Genomic DNA, 20,090 nt, shown 5'->3' on the forward strand with positions numbered 1-20,090 from the left:
CTGTTTTTGTGTTTTTGTTTTAAGTTGGGAGAAGGAGATTATTTAATACTAAAAGGTGCAACATGGGATTGAGAAAACTAATTCTTAGTCATAAGTCGAGTATGCACCATTGAAACCACATGCTTTAAAAAGTAATGGCTTCTATCTTTATAAGAAAAAAAAATCATACTATTTGAAAATTACAAGCTATTGTGGCTAACTCCATTTATCTCAGTTAGAGAAAAAGAGTCACCTGTCACCAGGGCACTGCCAGAAGCCAGGCTTATTTTCAACAGCACTGGGTGCTCCAGCTTTGGGGTGCCAGCTCCTCCCATAAAGCTAATACATACCTAAGGATGATATTTCTTTGCAAGAGCTCTGCCCTACAGCTTGTACATCTCAAGAAGTTATGTAATTAAACTGTCTGTTTTGAGAAAAGTATAGATTCACACATACTAGCTGTAAGAAATGATGCAGAGAAATCCAGCGTACCAGCTTTCCCCACGGAGATGTCTTGCAACGTCACAGCCAGGACGAGACATTGACCCAGGCGAAGTCCAGAGCAACTCCACCACTACAGGGCCCCTCGCATTGTGCTTTCACAAACATGCCCACTTCTGGGTGCCATCTAGGACCCCCTCCAAAAAGCAGAGGCATTCTTAAAAACATACATCTGCACATGTTCCTCCTTGTTTGAAATCTGTCAGTGGCTTCTCAGTGCCTTTCAAATGAAATCTAAAGTCCTTACAAGCCTTGCAGCAGGAACCTCTCCCTCCCACTTCCCCTCACACTCTCAGCTTAATCTCTGCTAGGCTCTGTCCACCCAGGCAGCCTTTCACAATCCCTCTCCTCCTGCCCTGCCAGGAAGGTCCCCTTCCCCCAACTCTTCCCCACATGTGGCGGGGCCCTGCTTGTCCTTAGAAGCCCAGCTGAACTGCTTCCTCAAGGAACCCCTCGAGAACCTCTCAGACCAGGTCAGGTTTCTGCACTCTTAGATCATCCCCATGGCATAATCACAGTTGCGATGCTGTGATGATTCGGTGAATGTCTGTCTCCCCACTGGATGGTAAGCTTCCTGAGGGCAGGAACAGCATTGGTTCCAGTCAATGCCATGTCCCAAGACTGCTCATTTTTGCACACACTAATCCTAAAAGGACGATGACAACAGCAACCACTTACATGACCTAGACGCTCTTCTGGGTGTTGTGCAAATATTAACAATTTAATCCTTGCAACAAACCATGAGGGAGGCATTCTTCTACTCCCATTTAACAGACAAGGACAGTGAAGCTAGTAAAGATAAGTCATTTGCCCAAGGGGACCCCACTAGTGTTGGCAGAGCTGGGTGCAAACACAGGCATGTGAAGCTGGGACCCATGCATTCAAAGACCATGCCAGGTGCCCCCACTGCACACCTCATCCCCACACACCAGTGACGGGGAGGGAAATGTTCCTGCACTGCCTTTGATTAGCTACTTTCATAGAAGTCACACATATACAAAGGGACTTAATTCTAGTGGGACTGAATCTCAATAGTTTCCTTATTAGGTTGATTTCTGTTAATAGTTTAAGTACTGGGTATACATGAATTAGAAACTCTAGATTATTAGCAAATGCAAACTATAAAGCATTTTATAAATGTTATTTTGTTTGTCGGGGATGAGTGAGATATTCATTATACAAAAAGTAGTGTGGATTTTGAGGTAGAAAGTTTCCTAAGGATCATACCATAGTATGAAATAGCCACAAACATTCAGTGAAACCCAAACACTCCCACTTAACCTCAAACTAACACTAAATAATAAGGAATAGACTTGGGGGCAGTGCAAGTATATTTCTAATGGTGAAAAACATTCCCTAGTGAAAACTGATGTACGGTCTAGTTAATAAGAGCTCCTCTGACCCGCACACATCAATAGTTACATCCCGATGGTGATGTGACATTTTGGGTTTTGTATTTCTTTTGCAAATTGAGCTAGCATTTTTGATGAGTGGCCGGGCTCTGCTACCCAACCTTTGGACTGTTTCCAAGCATAAAATCACAATTCCAGATAATCCTGTCCCAAAGATCTGGGTCTCATTAGGAAGGAGAGGAAGCTGGGAGATGATCCAGTCCAGCCTCCCCCAAACCAAACACCACGGCCTTCCCAGTTGTTTCACCAACCATCTAAATGTTTTAGTAATTCTAAAAATCGATGCGTTTTTTCCACGAAAGGAAGTGTTACCACATTTTCCAAGTGGGAGGCATCTATATCCTTACTCCTTCATCCTCTCCTTCCCACCCCCTCACCCCCCACCACCCACACAACATCTGCAATTCTTAAACTAAAGCACAAATTGTTATAAAAGTTAATTGCACTTTCAAAGGAATGCTTGTATAGAAACTTTCTCGGCTTCAAGGAAAAATAATACGCTTTGAATGGCTGTTCAACAGCACAGAAATTAGCTGAGTAGAAGGCACTCATATAACCCTTAGGACCAATCCTTTCTGCCACCAACACCCCCCTTATAAAGACTTGACAGTGGGCCAGAATAAACAACTTCAGGATGAATCAGTTGAGACACAAGTACACACTTCCAGTTTTTCCCTTCTCTGGTTCCTGGCCTCAATAACCAGGCAGTCAACTTAAAAAGAAAAACAAAAGCTTGCTTCAGATTACAGATTACAGACTTCTTATAATATGTCCATTTCACCAGGCCCTGCTCTCAGCCCTAGGAAAGGCCACTGGAAGCCACCTCACACGGTCGGGGCATTGCAGGAGCCAGTAATGACCTTAGCTCCATCAACATGTTCTGTCAGATTGAGTGGGGCAGCCAGAGAAGCCAGAGTTGGCACAGGAACCAAAACGAAGGCTTCCCATCCTCCTGGAGTGAGCAGTTGAGCCTGGATTGGTGCTTAGACCTATAATGGGTGCAAGCAGCATTCATTCATAGTGGTTTTCTGGACCCAGGGATTTAGCCCCAGCCCTGCTGCTCCACTCCTTTTCTCGCTTCATTACCACGAGTCTCCTAGACCACCCAACGATGCCTGCATTTGAAAGACACTTCTGCTGATCAAAGCAGCTGACATGTCCCCTTGTAGTTCATTTCTAATTGTCCCCAAGGAGGAGAAATTCAAATAGTTTATCACTAAGAGTTAAAGAAATCCACTGAAATATTATTTGGTCTAAAATTACTATCATGGCGGAGCAGCTTCACCTTAGACGTTGCCCTTAAATTTGAAAGCTATTTAAGAAAGTTTAATGAAAGAAGAGAATCACAAAACGTTTTCCATAAGCAAAAGAAAACCTAAGAGAAAAGTTGAAAGTAGGAATGTTTTAAAGAATATACGAAGCGTGTTCTATGACTCACCCATGTAAGTTATTTGTATGTATTCTCTTGCATAGTAATTAATAATGAAGCAAAGCATGGCAATGATATATTTTCTTATCTAGTATTCTAGCAGACTCCATGTTTTTGGAAAATATCACTCTAGTTAAATCTCAAATATATTCAATCGGAAAATGGGTTTTCTACAACAAGATTCTATATCTGTAGTATATAGCAAATACAATTCTATTAAGCTAGTAGGATGTGATAGGAAAGTAAAACCTAGGGGAGACCAAAGCAAGGAAAAATACTTCCTCATCCAAACTTGAGAGCAATTTACCGTCAGCCCTACTATTAATAGATAGAATACAGATTCCATTTTCGTTACTCAACTGCCGTATTCATTATTACACTGTACAGAAAAAGGAATCATGTCTGTTGAAAACTTATATGTGATGTTCATGCTTGCATTCTAGTAATTCAACAATTTTTATCTTTTTATTGCTTGCTAATTTTTCAAAATAATAAGCTAAAGAAAACAAAATGTTTGTGCTGTTCTCAGATGACATATTATCTCTTTAAAGGACAAAATGTGCTGTGAAATAATAGAATGCTTTCAGCACTCAAGTGTGAGCGCGCGCTCGTACATGAGAGAAAGCCGTGGGGACTACAGAAACCAAGAAGCAGATCTGGCTGGGGAGGCCTTTGCAGAGGATGTAGTTGTGCGGGGAGGCCACACACGTGGAATTCCCAGGAGGGCTGTGGAGGCGGGGAATCTGCAGGAAAGCTATGGGGTGAGAAACGTGATGAGAAACAATTATTGTCTTAAAATATCTGCAGGGCTGTAAGGTAGAGAAGCAATATATTGCATCTGTGTTAAGCCAAAGGAAATTATCAAGGGACTGGTTTCAGCTTAACGTAAGGAACAATTATGTAATAGGGTTGTCAATAACAAGAGTAGACTGCTTCTTCACACACTCCTAGTCACTCAGAATGGTCCAGGAGGAGTGGACAACCATTTTGGTAGAGTATGCGAAGGCAGGGGTCCTCAGTGGGAGTGGCGGGGGTAGGGGCGATCATCCCAATCTAGAAGTAAATTGTGCCCAGAACGGAGCTGCAACACTGCCCTACACACAAACACACACAAATAACAATCCCCAGCCCCTGCATTTCCCTCTCGGGTTTCAGGACCTCGTATCTTACTTCAATTCTTTTATTTAGCTGATGATGAAATAGGAAGAGCTTAGCACTAAGAAAATCCTTTTGGAGTTTGGCCTGGGGGGAAAATGAATCACTCCAACCAGGTCTGTCTTCTAGAAAGTATAGGATGAAGGGGCTCCTCATCATGTATTCCCTGACCTCCTGCTAGGCCTTTCCCTAAAACAGGGGCTGGCAAAGCACAACCTGTGGGTCACGCCCAACCTGCCGCCTGTTTTTGCAAATAAAGTTTTATTGGAGCATGACTGTATGTATTTGCTTACGGTCTGCGACTGTGTTCACACTATCCCAGCAGAGTTGAATAATTGGGACAGAGACCATATGATGGGTGAAGCTGAAAACATTTACTCTCTTGTTGTATTCAGAGGAGGTTTGCTGAGCCCTTCTCTGAGACATGGCAAGCGCTGTTTCAGGCTTCCTCTTCTCTAGACTCAGGCCTGGGGCAGTAAAGCGCCAGCTCAGGATAGCATTCCCGACTCACTCATTTTTTCAGGCAGGGGAGCCATCTAACATCAAGTGCCTACGTGCAGGAACTGGTCTGTTAATTAGTAGCTCTCCTCATGGAAGGGCTAATATATTCTAGAAACAGGAGTACGGCCCTATTGCGAGAATGTCCTGAGCCAAAATTAAGATTCTTCTATGGCAGAAACTTGGCTGGGGCTTCTCCTGAGTTAACTTGGTAGTCGTTAGTGATTTTTTAGTCAGTTTTTCCTTGTCAACGACCCCAGGAATGAGTTTGGGATTACAGGGTAGCCTGGGAAAGGGAAAGCTTCGCGCCCTCCCCCGGAACAAGGTCTGTCTTCACACTGCTACATCCCCTCACCCACTTTAAAATGAAACTTAAAAGGAGGACTTCAGTTAAGTAGGAGGTGAGAAGATAGTTCATTTTAAAACAAGCATTAAATGAAAACCCACACACACAGAGCATACAAATCCAACCACGCTTACAAAACCACCACAGAGGGTCAGGCGAGACCCCTTTCTAAATGACAAAGAACAGGGGTAGGGTGGAGACTGTTCGGAGAGCACACTGGCTTCCCTGAAGGGAATTCTCAGCTGTACGTGCCCGGCACAGGATCCCTGCTAGACACGGGGCCAGCTGCCTTCCTTTCAAGCCACGGACACATCCCTGTGTCCAGGCAGGCCGGTCAGCTGTGGTCAGCACCAGCTGCCCCGCTCCGTGGTGAGGTCCCAACGTGAGAGCAGGAGGGCAGGCCGGCGACCTCTGAGTGCTTGGAGAGAGGGATAGGATTCCTCCTGTGTGACCCCTCCAGTCTCACTCAGACTCAAGTCTGACTAAGGGGCCAGGCGCTTTGACCAGGGACTCTCTCCCCTCTCACTCCCCTCGCAGGAGTCACAGGTACATGAGTCCTTGTTTTACAAATGAAGAAAACACACCCAACATGATTAAGATGTGGCCTTCATAGGGGTGGCACCAGGGTTCCAAACCGTGGACTCCACTGAGCCCAGTGCCCACTGACATGCGCCAGTAACAGTGTAGCTGCCTGTGGTTCTGTCCACAAAACTGGCGGCGGGGACTTTCCACCTTCTTTTTTTTTTTTTTTTTTTTTTTTTCACTCTTCAAACACTTTATGACGTGAATATGAACTACTGGCTCCATAGTTCTGCTGACAACATGACATGTTTCTATAACTTGAAAAAAGCAAGCAGTGGATTGCTCATTGGCAAAATTGAGCCAGTAATTTTTTAGGACGATTATTTTTCTTCCTTTTACTGCTTCTCATCTGTTCCCCGCAGTAAAGAGGACAGGATCACAATGACTCAGGGAACACCTCCAGCCTGAAGCAGCACTGTGGGAGCTTAGACCTTAGGGTCGGCTTGGAAACCACAGGTGGGGTGGCTTGAGCCCCTCGGACACTCCCTCCCGAAGCTGCTTCTCCCCGTGCTACCCCAGAGGCACCAAGCGCCCTCTGCCCCCCGGCAATTCAATTCACTGGCTGTCCTGCTCCTGTCAGTACTGAAAGTTGCATGTTTGACCCTCAGGGGAAGAGTCCAGAGGCCCTTGGGTGTCCCAGCATGCTCTGAGGTCCCTGCTGCTGACCCCTCGTGCTGTCAGCATTCAGAGGCATTCACACAGCATAGCCTCCCAGGCTAACAGCTGTCGTGGAACAGTAGAGCAGCTAGACGTGGACATTCTGTGGCCCAGTGCTGCAGAGGTCAAAGGGACAAGCACAGGGAGCATCTTTGCTTTCAGAAAAAACAAAACAAAACAAAACAAAAAAGCACACTGGTGTACTGGTCTTCTCCTGGTGTCTTAGTTATTATTCTTTTCTTTAGATTTTTGGTTGTCTTTTTTTTTTTTTAAAGAGGTGCTTTTGTGCTTTTTTCCTAATGTTCATGGGTAAACCAATGTAAATGTGTGTATGTTTATAGAGACGGCTTTAAATCACAATTCTGCAGTAGAGATTGATTTTTTTTAAAACATGGGTAAAAATTGAAGAAAAATTTTAAAAGAACAGTTAAACCATCTTGGGCTACGGGTGAATATGCACCTCCCCATGGAAGCCAAACAAAATCTCTCTGCAGAGAAACATTTGCAAAAAGAATTTCCAGTCCCAATTTTTGAGTCAGATATCTTTTATTTCCTTGCAAATTACACATCTGTTTCTGGATTTTTGTCTATAAGAAGAATGAATGAAGATGTGGTTCTTACAGATAACTATAAACAAACCAGGAAGGATAATAACTCGTACCCCCTAATTCGAATTTGGGCAATGATCCAGAGAAGGGGAAGGCATTAAAAAAAGAAATGGAAGAAACTTTATTTTTAGTGGCAAATGGTGGGACTATGTATTTTATGTATGGTGAAGTTACCAAGCCCAACACTTGGCACTTGTAGACAATGTATTCTTCTACTCTGAATGTGAAGTATTATGTTTTCATTTGCTTGGTAATGAGGAGTACTGGTGCTTCCGTCCCAGATCTCGAGCTGAGTGACTTCTCTTTCTGACATGTGTTCCTTTAACACACCTCTACACTACATGGCTCTGAGATGTCCTGTGACTCTTTCATGTGTAAAGTTGCCTTCCCAAAGGACTCACGTATTCCTTCAGGGCAGTGAGTACTTCTGATTCATCCTTAGCAGCTGCCTTCACACTACTTTACTAGATATGTTGTAGTTGAATTAATGAACAAAAGAACAAGCAACTTCTGGTGCCTGATGTGGATCTCAGAGCAGGGTGGAGTGAGCCTGGCCAAAGGGTCATCGTGCAACCTCTGTGGCTGACTCCACCTGGCCACGGAGCCTCTCAGCCATGCTCAGTATTCACTCACATGACTTCTAGAACGACAGTTCAACCAGCAAATAAACAGCTCCATATGGGAAATATTACTCAGCCTTTGTCATCAAGGAGTGAGTCATGGGCCTGAGCTGAATAGAAGATAGAAGAGAGAAGGTGTGTGGACTGGGTGGGACTCCGCCCAGCGAGGTGAACTCCCGGAAGCCCTGCCTCTCTTTACCTGCACATCATCTTGCTGGGATGCCTTCCATTGTGAGGGCCTGTCTAGGAAGACAAGAGTTGCACCCTGGCAGACAGCACTGAGCTGTCTCATGCAAAGCTGAGGAAGAAAGAGTGAGTTGCCCAGTGAGCTTGCTGGGGCGGTGGAGGCTGGGCTGGGCTGTGCAGTCCGCAGCTCCTAGCAACCCTTGGCACCTTTCTACTGCCTGGTGCTCATCAGCTCTCCAGTAAAAAAGAGGAACATGAAGTCAGAGAGGAAGGGAGGTAGCACAGGGCAGTCTTGAGTTTGAACAAAGAGCTGGCTTCCTGAAGTCAACTGGCCAGGTTTTGAAGCCAATTTTCCAGCAGTGGTCTTTGATGCCAACCCCATTTAGGAATTCTGTATCTCCCCCTACCTTCTACCAGATGTCTCTGAGCTCACCTTTGGTGATAATCATGTAATCCCTATCGTCCCCATGCCCCCACTACCCCATTCTGTCCCACCCCAGGTTCCGTGGTGCCGTTGGCTCCCCAGCGAGCTGGGAAGGGAGAGGCCTGCTCTGCTGGGGCTCCTGCCACCCTGGCTCTGCACTGCCCTTCCCTTGCAGGCCTGAGGCACCACTGGAGGAGGCACACAGCCCTCAAGCAGCAAAGCAGATGCCCTGGACACAGGGGAGGTGCAGGGTGCAAGTGCCGGCCTGGCCCACAGACTTTTGGAGGGGAAGTGGTATTATTCACTTCAAAAGTATGTCCGTGTGTAGAGAGAGAGCCCCTGAACATGAGTAAGCAAAAGTCCCAGCACAGAGATTAGACAAGCGGAATGCTGGCCCGAGAGGAGGTGCTTACTCACGCTCTGTCTAGGAAGGGAAGCCAGGCCCAGCACACTCACCGCTGTCTGTCCTCTCACACAGAGGGATTTTGAATCCAAGCCAGCATCCTGTCCTTTCTCCAATGTCCCCTGCTCAGGAGTCAGGACTCAGCAAGGCCCACCCCGGCCACACAAAGATCCAGTTCCAGGACTCAGGACTCAGCAAGGCCCACCCCAGCCACATCCAGGTCCAGTTTCAGGATTCAGGACATAGTGAGGCCTACCCAAGTCACATCCAGGTCCAGTTTCAGGACTCAGGCTTCAGTGAGGCCCACCCCAGCCACACACGGATCCAGTTCCAGGACTCAGGACTCAGCGAGACCCACCCCAGTCACATGCAGGTCCAGTTCCAGGATTCAGGACACAGTGAGGCCCACCCCAACCACACCCAGGTTCAGTTCCAGGTAAATCATCTGCTTTCCTCCGTCCGGGAGCCTGTTCCCTGTGTGTCCTTGTGTTTAAAATGGAAACGTTCTGAGAAACTGCCTGCCAGGGCAAAGAGTGCTGCTAGGCACACAGTAGGGACTTAATATGAATTTATTGTATTGAATACATAACAGATCAATGGGTATTGCTTTCTGAAATCTCTTTTAGCCGAATTTTGTTTCTTATAGTCCAATAACAGGTCAAATTCATTTCTGATTTACTAGCCATTCAGTTGCCCGTAAAAAATGGAATGTGATTTAAGATTATTAGTTTAAAAACCAATGGAGGTAAAACAGGTATCACTGAAGACACGTAGGCAGAAATAGATTGCAATAGTTGCTGCCATGTGAAGCCTCAGTGTCATGCTTCATATTTAGAGAGATCTGTGATTTCTGAGGCCCTTTCATGTCCATAATCTCAGTACTGATCACAATTGCCCTGTGAAATTCACAAAACTGGTCCCATGTTAATCAGAGTACACTGAGCACTGAGACCCAGCGTGTTGAGATAACTGGCTGGAGATCATCCCATAATGGTACCATCACAATCTTCACACAGTAGAAGTTTGATGATGTCACTGGAAGCATATTCCACAGTCCCTCGTGAACTGGCCTTCCTGTGATCACAAGCATCAGTGAACTCCCAAGAGGGTGGGACAATCTACAAAGGTATTCTCACTCTACTTAGTATATGTTTCAAAAATCACAAGCTTGGTTTGGGATTCTTTTAATGGCTAGAAGGAGAATCATAGAGTTGAAAGTCCAGCAGTTTGGATATTCTGTTCCCTAACTCAAAATAAAGAGATGTTATTTTCAAGTCTTCTGCTTGTTAACTTAATTAGAGATACATTAGTTTGCAGCTGTGTTGGGCATGCCACAGCTTGGCATGTTTAGTCCAGAAGGCATATTATAATGTACGTGGCAGATTGTCAGAAATTCAAAAGGACTTTTTGAATATCACATGTGCATTTTCAAGTTCCCATGTAGATTCAAATTCAGTTTGACAGGTATCTTCAGATGCCTATCAGCTAAGAACTATTTATTAGTTGTGAAATAAAATAGGGTAAAATAAGGAACTGAGGAAAAAACATAAAATTTGTTAAATGAATAAAAGTTGTCTTCAAAATTATTACTTTTTCCATCCCACAAAAGTTTTGATTAAACCCATAATGAAAATTTAAATAAAACAGTGTATTTACTTTTGTTTAACCAATTACTTCATTATGACTCACAACTGTAGGTCTTCTAGTTTCCATTATTACAAACTATTGTACGGGTTAAATCAATTTCATAGACTAGTCTTGTTCTATAGTCACAATTTATAAAATCGTTTTTATGTGGTAAATTGAGTGTCTTGATAGATGTACATGATTATTTCTCAATTTTTAAGGACTGTATTTTTTAAGATATCCTTCTTTAGCCTTCTTTAACACTGATTTTTGTAAATTTTTTACAGATTTTTAAAATTTTCTTTTTGGTAATTTTTTAGCATAAAGTAATACATGGCCACTTTGGAAAATTTTAAAAACACAAAAACTATGAAGAGTAAATAAGAAAAACACCCCGAAATTTACCATTCAGAAAAAGTCATTGTTAACAACATGGTGTGTCTTCCTCCTGTAATGCTTCTGTGCATTTGAGCACATTTGAGATGTGTATACATGTTCATTTTTAGAGTTTGGTATAGCAAAAGAAATGACCAATCCTGATTCAATGAAACCTCTGGCAAACTCACTGAGTGTCTTTTCCTTATATATTTTAAGTTCATCCTATAAATGAACTATCCATCCATCTTATTTGAGATTTTGTTAAATCTTTCAGCAAGAAAGCAGGAAAAAAAAATCCTCTGGCCTTTAAAGCCTAATTAAATATGTGACTAAGCTAGAAATATTTTATAATGACCAACCAGAAAGTGGCGAGGACTGTCACTCTCCCATACAGCCTGCCTCCTCCTCTGTCTACCTCAGGCACATGGAAACGAGAAAGGCAGAGAAACCCAGGATAAGTCATCCAAGACTTTGGTCACATGGCCATCCATTGCTTTCACAATAAAAATACAAATGCAACATCTGTGTTTGCATTTCATACCAGTAGGTCCAATAAGCTATCTATATATACACATATGTGTACACACACACACACACACACACACACACATCCGTACAGGCACTCCCCAGCTTACTACAGTTGGACTTACGATTTTTTGACTTTACAATGGTGTGAAAGCCATGCACATTCAATGGAAACTATACTTCTAATGTTAAATTTTTTATCTTTTCTCGGGTGAATTGATGTCTGATATGTTACTTTCTTGCGATGCCAGACAATGGCCGGGAGCCAGAGCTCCCAGTCAGCCATGCAATCAAGAGGTTAAACAGCCGATACTATACAGTGGACTGTGTCACCAGCATTTTGGGGATATTGTGTTTTGTGTTTTCCAATCCTTTCATGTCTACAAAATGCCATTTTCGACGACTATTTTCAATTTAGGGTGGGTTTATGAGGACATAACCCTGTAGTAAATTGAGGACCATCTGTATATCTGGTAAGGAAAGATGGATAACAAATTCATAGGCAAATAATAATTTCATGATTATTATTAAGTTTCCCTACTTAATAATAAGTAGTGATCACTGCTAGGGAGCAGAGAATGCAGGATAATGTGACAGAATGTAATGGTGGGTACTTAAGCTAATGTAGTTGCAGAACAGGCTTTTCTAGGGGGTAGGCCTTTAAGCATACCTCATACCTTGAAGATGCAAAGGAAGCAAAGATGCGAAGATCTGGGCTGGGGATGGAAGCAGAGACAGCTTGGAGGTCAAAGGGAGAGACTGACAAGAGCCCAGCTCCTACCTCAGCAGCCGTTAATGCATAGCTGAGAAAACAAGTTAAAACAATTATGGTTTTGCTTAGACAATTCTAAGTGTCTAAGTGGATTTGGGCAAATCTGGAGAAACTTCTTCTAATACTGTGTCTTAATAAATAATACAGATTTGCCCAGGCTTGTAGGCAGAGAGGTATACACCCCCATAATAGCAGAGGAAGGCCACAGGGCTTACCCCACAAAACCAGAGACATTTAAAAACTTAAAGGAGGAAGACTGCTTTTCTTTTCAGTTAAAATAAAGTGAGGATTTTCTTAAGAAAAATAATAATGAGACCACTGGCCTGCCCTAGATGTCCAACGAGAATGCACAGATAACTTCCTATATCCACTTTCCTGAACCAGCCCCTGACAGCCAAGTGGAGCACAGCAACAGAGATGAACCTCAAAACTACTGTGCTGTGACATAAGCCTTGCTCAAGAAGACAGTGTGGTGTGAGTCCATCTATGTTCTAAAGCAAGCAAAGCTATTCTGTAGTGAAAATGGATCAGGACAGCGGTTGCCTCTGGTGTGTGGGGGCAGGATCGACTGGGAGAGGCATTAGGGATGACAGTTACCGTTTCAATCATGACAGGAATTCAGATTACTCCAGCATGTGCATTCGTTAAAGCTCATTAAATGCTACACTTAAGATTAATCCTCTCACAGTTTGTGGATGTTACCTTAAAAACAACAATGATGACTGAAAACTAATATTGAACTCTGGTTAGTGATATGCCAATGTGAAGTATAATGATATCTCTACTTTACTTTAAAATGCATCCGAAAGCAGACTAGAGGACCACATCTGACAGACAGATAAATAGATATGTGATAAGGTGAATGTAGTAAAATGCTAACATAAGGATGTGTGCGGTACAATTCTTTCAGCTTTTCTATACATTTATAAATCTTCAAAATAAAATTTTAGGACAAAAAGTTACTTTCTTGAAGACCTAAGTCATAGGGCCTGCTGCTCTTGATGCAGTAGAATTTGTCTTCAGATTTGCAAGGGGTAGGGCAAACCACTAGCATTTTGTATGGAACTTGATACAAACACTTTTAATTATGTGGTTTTCAAATGTATAGACTTAAATTAATATTAACTCTTTCTTTGAATAAACTACTAAAATACCTAGTCTTAAATAAATATTTTTATGTAATTCTTAAAGTACAATGTATTCCTTTTTCTTTCTTCTTTCTTTTCTGATTTGATAAATATTCTATAAAGTAACTGTGTTTAATGGCCAACATTTGAGTAAGTCCATACGCAAATCCAAACATCTCAGTTTAGACAATAACTTAAGACAATATAGAGTGGCTGACTTCCCCTAACATGGGTCCAGATGCATGTTATGTTATGCTGCTGTTGCATTCTCAATAGTTAACTTTAATAAAAGAAAGTCAAAAGCTTATATATTTATTCAATCTTCAAAACATTTCTGGGATGTTGTCTTAGTTAATTTTATGTTGCTATACCAATATCACAGACTGGGTAATTTATAAAGAAAATAAATGTATTTGGGTCATGGTTCTGGTGGTTGGGAAGTCCAAGGACATGGCATTTGCATCTGCTTGGCAGCTGGTGGGGGCCTTCATGCTGTGTCAATCTATGGTAGAAGGTCAAGAGAGCATGCATGTGAGGTGGGGGGGAAGAGAAAAAGGGGATTTAACTCCCCTTTTATCAAGGACCCACTCCCGTGATAGCTAACCCACTCTTACAATAATGGCATTCATCCATTCCTTAGGGCACAGCTTTCATGATCTAATTATAATACCTCTTAAAGGTTCCACTTCTCAACACTGTTGCATTGGTGATTAAGTTTCCAATAAATGCATTTTGGAAAACACATTCAAACCACAGCAGAGGTCAATGTTATTGTCACCATTTTCATATTTGAGGAAAGCATGACACAGAGAGCCTGGAGAGGTACTTCAAGTTCACACAGTGAGGAAGTGGCTAAACAAAAACCTTATCTTAGATTAATTAAAAATCTCTTGCTCTTTGCAGTTTTGTCTTAAATCTACCTAATTTGTTACTGTAATTTTTAAGTAATTTACTCATATAAGTGGTCTCACATTAAATTTTCTCATTACTTTATATTTCTAACATGAGATATTTGGTATAAGGATGGAACCAAGATCATACCTTGTTTTAATTAGAAAACCTAGACCAAGTCATTCTGATCCTCATCCTAGATTTCACTTAAATGTTGCTGTCTCCTTTTGGGTATTTGACAAGGGAAAGCCTCAGAAGAAACAACCTTATATGTTTTCTTTTGATACTTTAGTTATTAAACCAGGATAGTATTCAAGATTGACATGCCTTATATTGAATCAAATAGTAGGTCAACTGCCTTCTTATTCTCAAGAATAGACATGTTGGGTAATTGGGCACTTAAGTTTCTTTGCAGTTTTTTCCATTATTAACAAAATTAATGAACAGCATTCTGCATAAGGTCTGTTTCCTCAGAATAAGTCTCCCAAAGTGGAATCATCATGATGTAGAATTTAGGCATACTTGCTTGTTTAAACAAATTGTCCAGTTGCTTCCCAAAATGTTTTGTGAATTAAGATTTACATCAAGAATATGTAATGTTGTTACTGTCTCCCAAATACAGGATCTTTTTCTGAATATAAAAGTTACTCATGCTAATTGTAGACAATGAAGGGTCATTATCTTCATTGATAATGAAGTGCTTCTAATACTTGTGCTTTTATTCATTTATTCAAAAAGTGCTAAATAAGCCCTGAAGGAGCTTTTGGGGGGTTATTTGGGGCTCATTTAGCAGTTTTTGAATAAATGAATAGAAGCACAAGTACAGGGTTTTTTTTAATATTGTTTTCTGTAATAGATTAATCTTAAATGGTATTTTTCCTTTACTGACAAAAGTTACTTACTCTTTGATTTAATAATAAAAATTCTTTGGTTCAACTGAGAGAAACTTGCAAGCTGATGTCCTTGATTATTTAAAATGAAAGCAGCTGCCTGTTTTCATCCCTCTGCATCCTGAAGAAACTCTTCTGCAACGTGTTCCAGCCCTAGGTTCTAGTTGACCCCGTTCACCTGTTTGGCATGAGGGGCCCAACCAACACTTACGGCTACCTGGACCACAGCCAATCTAGTTGGAATGAGAGTTAGAGGCCATAGTCTGTCAGCCGGGAAAGCAGCTTTTATTCCAAGGTGTGCTAACCGAAAGGCCACGTGTTATTGTCACAACCTTGTACCTACATCAGTGCTGACATCTTTAAAGACTTTAGAATTGGGAAATCAGGTTAGCCCTATCTGCATGTGTAACAGACAACCATACAATTGTTTCAACTTGAGGTTGCATTCAGAACAAACTCATTTCCCCCATACTCCTGGGGAAAAGCAGACCAGAGACGCTGGGTCAATCCAGAGTTATGGTTGGAAAAATGATGGAATAATTCTGCCCCTGGAGATAGGAGAGAGGGACTCCATCTTGTCAACTGTCATGGTTCCCATGTGAAAGTTATCGTTATCACTGAAATTGAATGAGAACACAGAAGGGAAGAACAGGGAAATCCCCACAGAGTTAAAGAGGATGTGAAGATTGCTTCATATTTAATGTTTGTGTAAGTGCTTTGGGTTGGTTATGCGCTGTCTGAACATGTGCTCATTTCCATGGCTCATTGCAAGGGCAGACAGTCCGATGATACTCTTTAGAATCATTCCCATGGGGAGGGAACAAAGAAGCCTATAAAATAGAAATGCACATGTAAAAAGCATTGAAGAAAGTGCCAGTGTATTGATTTTGGCCATGGTTTGTGCTCTACCACCTGGTTACTGTGATTGCAGGAGCGCCTTTGCAGATGAGGAAGAACCTGGCCAGGGCTCAACCCAACATCCAAAGCCAGAGGCCATATTTCTTCACTCTTAAGATAATTTGGGTTCAAATTATAGTCGCTTTACACACTCTCTGCCTCAAAAGCCCCAAGACTCTGTTTTGTTATGCTCGCCTAAACATGCCTTTCAAAGAGCTAGTGCTGTAAATACAACTTTATTATAATCCTCTCCTTTGCTTTTAAAAATGGATAACCACTTCCATTTATATGGTCCAACTTTGTCCCTTAATTTAAAACTTTTTTCTTGGATTAAGTTTGATGCCTTGAAACATTAAGGACCCAAGCATACAGGACTGTGTGTTGGTGGTGAGGGAAGTAACTGCACCTCTGCCTGTGCTTGGTGGATCAACATGGAGTGTGGACGAACACAGGGATGTGTGGGTTTCTCACTAGCTGAGGGTGTTTTTAAATGTTGTATTTTGATATTTGTTATTTTCTGAATATTCTACATTAGACTTTTGATTTATTCTTTGATGCATTCATTTTAATAATATTTTTAATCTCCAACCAGTTAGGTTTTTAATTTACACTTTGGTCACTGATTTTAGGTGTACAATGTTGTGTACACTACTGCCCAGTGTATGCTATGTTTGTAAACATTCTTTGCACACACAACAATGTGACATACTATATTTTTGCGAAGTAAAAAATTCATTATATAGTTATTAACTCAGTTATATTAGTGAAATACCTTGTGAAATTTATTTTTTGCCTACTAGAGCTCTTACAGGTTAATCTTGTCTTAGAGATTTTCATAGAATTTTCATCTACTGCCCATGCCTTTAAATTTCAACATTTTTTAATTTTGGCATTTTAATGCAATTTCATGCATTATAGGGACAAGCTATCACTTACTATGAATTGCACCTTATATAAAGATCTTTTATCACATTTGTTTTGCTGTATCCATCAGTGAGAATTTGTATTATCAGTCACTAAAGCTCACAAAGTTAGTAAGCTTTGTGACCAGATGACTTGGGCAGGAATGGGCGAGTCTCTGTGTGGAGGGAGTGAAGAAACTGCTAGCCTTATTACCTAGACCTTGAGGGATTGTTTTATTTTAGTTCTTCTGCATTTCTCAGTATTTCATGTGATATCTTTTTATTCCAGTTTGCCAAGGCACGAGTAACAAACTCACGCAGTTGGGCACTTTTGAAGATCATTTTCTCAGCCTCCAGAGGATGTTCAATAACTGTGAGGTGGTCCTTGGGAATTTGGAAATTACCTACGTGCAGAGGAATTATGATCTTTCCTTCTTAAAGGTTGGTGACTTTGATTTTCCTACACAAATAAAATTGGAGAAAATCTAAGTGGAGAAAGCCCTGGGCAGAATTCCACTTGAAGTGTGTTTATTTTTGCTATGGCAATGACAAGTCTTACAGAGCTACAAATGAGAGTTTTAAGAGAAAGCCATTTTACCAGCTAGTGTCAAGTAATAGCTAGAAAAGAATATCAAAGAGAAACAGGCTAATCTGGAGTTCCGCTGTCATCATAGACACTGATGTTTATCCCTGACCATTGCCTCAGTCATGGTGTGTTGCCACACTAGCTCTTAGCTCTTTTTAAAAGCCCTGCTTTGCACCATTTGCCTGTTTCCTTAGTGTATTTCCTTAGTGTAAATACTCCTACCAGAGCTGATTTCAAGCTACCAAGAGTTTCACCCAGCTAGTCACAGAATTATTACTTCACAATAGGTGCTAATGACCCCATAGGAGCCAGCTCTGAAGGCTTCAGAGTTTCATTGAACTTTGGATGAGATTTACTTAGCCTTCTGTTTTTCTTTTTCCTTTCCTTTTTAAATAAGAAATAATGCAAGACAGATACAAAGTAATTCTTTTTAATTTCCATTTTCACTGGAGAGTGTTGAACCCCATGCGGCATGAGAGCACGGCGTTCCAGAACAATGCTTACTGCTCGTTATCACAGGCGTCAAAGGCAAACGTGCAGGGATTATTGCAAATCGTGGAAATGCTTCCTCCTGTGTCCATGACTGCAGTCATCTACCTGTTTTACATTTGTTGAGCACTCGTGGGCGTTAGGGTTCAACTGAGTGTCCTAGGGCTCCCTGGACCCATTTTAGACCTTGAGTTCCTCAAAAGAGAAATCGTGCATTTATGTTTTCTCTTCTTAGACCATCCAGGAGGTGGCTGGTTATGTCCTCATCGCCCTCAACACAGTGGAGCGGATTCCTTTGGAAAACCTGCAGATCATCAGAGGAAACATGTACTATGAAAATTCCTATGCCTTAGCAGTCTTATCTAACTATGATGCAAATAAAACCGGACTGAAGGAGCTGCCCATGAGAAACTTACAGGGTGAGAGGCTGCGATGCCAAGGCTGGGGGTTTATAAATGCAGAGAGCAGTTCCGACGGCTCCCAGTGAGCTTGTCACTCAATTCTACCTCGGAGAAGACTTTTATTTTTATCCAGTACATGTGCACTGAGTGCCAGCTGTGTGTAAGATACTGCAGGGGAAGTTACTGAGAAGATGGCAGATACTGGAATGGGAAGATTTAAGCGGGGTACCAGTGTTTCCATGGACATGAAAAAATACGGAGAGATAGTAAGAAATTGTAAAGATTCTGAGTAAAAGAGGGTATGACCAGACAAGCTGGGCAGGAATCGTGAATCTATGCGCATAGGCAGTGAATAAACTGCCAGTCTTTTTACCTGGACCTCAAGGATAAAAGACATACATACAGTAAAAATCAACTCACATTGAGGACAGTTTCAAGAGTCACACTGCTACACAGAAAACCGTGTGTAAGTTAAGGACAGAGAATGAGGTGTTCTAGAACTTTGAATTTTTGTGAGTAGGACACATGAGGCTCCTGTGAGAGGAAACAATGAAGGATGATAGAAGAGAGGGAAGTTGATTTTTAAAAACTGGAAACAGCAGTGATTGTGCCTCACTGTGCAGTAGGTTTGGGGCCAGGAATGTTAAATCAGTGACTTCATTTAACGCCCACAACCTTTCTTCAAAGTAGGCATTGTACAAATGCTCCTTGACTTACGATGGGATCCTATCTGGCTGGACCCCGCCAAGGGTGAAGGCGTCATTAGGTCGGATTTCAGGGCTAATTGAATGTGTATTACCTTCACACCATGGCGAAGTCGAAAATCTATGTTAAATCATGGTAAGCCAGGGACTGGCTGTGTTCTGCCATTTTACAAATAAATAAATGGCAATCAAGTAACTCCCTTGAGGCCCCCAGCTAGTGAATGGAGAAGCCAGCTATGGCCACCAGTCTCTGCCCCAGAGTTCTCAACACCCCTCTTGTGCCATGCAGTTCTGACAGGGAGGCAGTGCTGGTAGGAAAAGGGTGTGATGAAAGGGGTGCCCAGCAGAGGGAGTCATATCGGAAGTGACTGGAGCCCAACAGGGGTGCAGCTCTGGGACCCAAGGCAGCACCTCCAGGCGTGGCTCCTCGGTTCACCACCTATAAAATTGTGTGATTTCCCCACACCCCCTGCTGCTCAGAGCAGCCGCGCAAATGCTTGTGCTGTGCCTGCTTCCTGTGAGATGGCCTGGTACACAGGTTCCTACAGTGCGCCTCACGCGCTGTCTCGGAGGGAGGCAGCCTGTGCGGGTGCCTGGACCTCAGAGCCAGACCCTCTGGGTTCCTGCCCGGCCCCATCCCTCAGCAGCCAGAAGGCTCCGGAGCACATTCTCCAATCCCTCCGTGTCTCTGTTTCCTCATCTTCAAAAATGTGGATGGCATAGCTGCTAAAAAATGGTGAGGTACTTCCTAGGTGGTGCAGAAAATTAAGTGACTGTAGGAAAAGGTCTCAGCAGCTCCTTCCACTTCCTCGGTATAATTGCTTTTTAAACCAAGGCTGGGATTGTATAGATGCAGATTAGTTAATGTGATATCATTAATAGCTAACGTAGGGCCTGCTGTAGGGTGAGCCTCCCTTACACCTGGGTGCCTGCCTCCTCCGCTAAGCCACCCGGAAGCGGCTCCTGCAGCCCCCCTCACCTGCGCTGGCCCTCCTCTGGCAGTCACTGCCTGGGGTGTGCTGAAGGCCCGCTCTGACTCTCCCTCTGTGCTCTCCCCACCCCACCCCACCCCCTGCTGTCTCTCTCTCAGTTCCTTGGTCTG

General features: G+C 42.6%; 2 protein-coding genes across 3 annotated transcripts in view; one reads left to right on the plus strand and one right to left on the minus strand.

Moving 5' to 3' along the window:
* The window catches only part of SEC61G (SEC61 translocon subunit gamma), a 679,333-nt gene that overhangs the window by 379,265 nt on the left and 279,978 nt on the right, over positions 1 to 20,090 (minus strand). The window lies entirely within an intron of this gene.
* EGFR (epidermal growth factor receptor) overlaps positions 1 to 20,090 on the plus strand; it is a 193,324-nt gene that overhangs the window by 107,568 nt on the left and 65,666 nt on the right. For both annotated transcript variants that reach the window (XM_050783477.1, XM_050783479.1), the window contains exons 2-3: positions 17,098 to 17,249; positions 18,119 to 18,302. In XM_050783477.1, the coding sequence (XP_050639434.1) occupies positions 17,098 to 17,249; positions 18,119 to 18,302 (336 nt within the window). The remainder of the gene's footprint in view (positions 1 to 17,097; positions 17,250 to 18,118; positions 18,303 to 20,090) is intronic.

Source organism: Macaca thibetana, chromosome 3 (genome assembly GCF_024542745.1).
Source record: "Macaca thibetana thibetana isolate TM-01 chromosome 3, ASM2454274v1, whole genome shotgun sequence".
NCBI lineage: Eukaryota > Metazoa > Chordata > Mammalia > Primates > Cercopithecidae > Macaca > Macaca thibetana.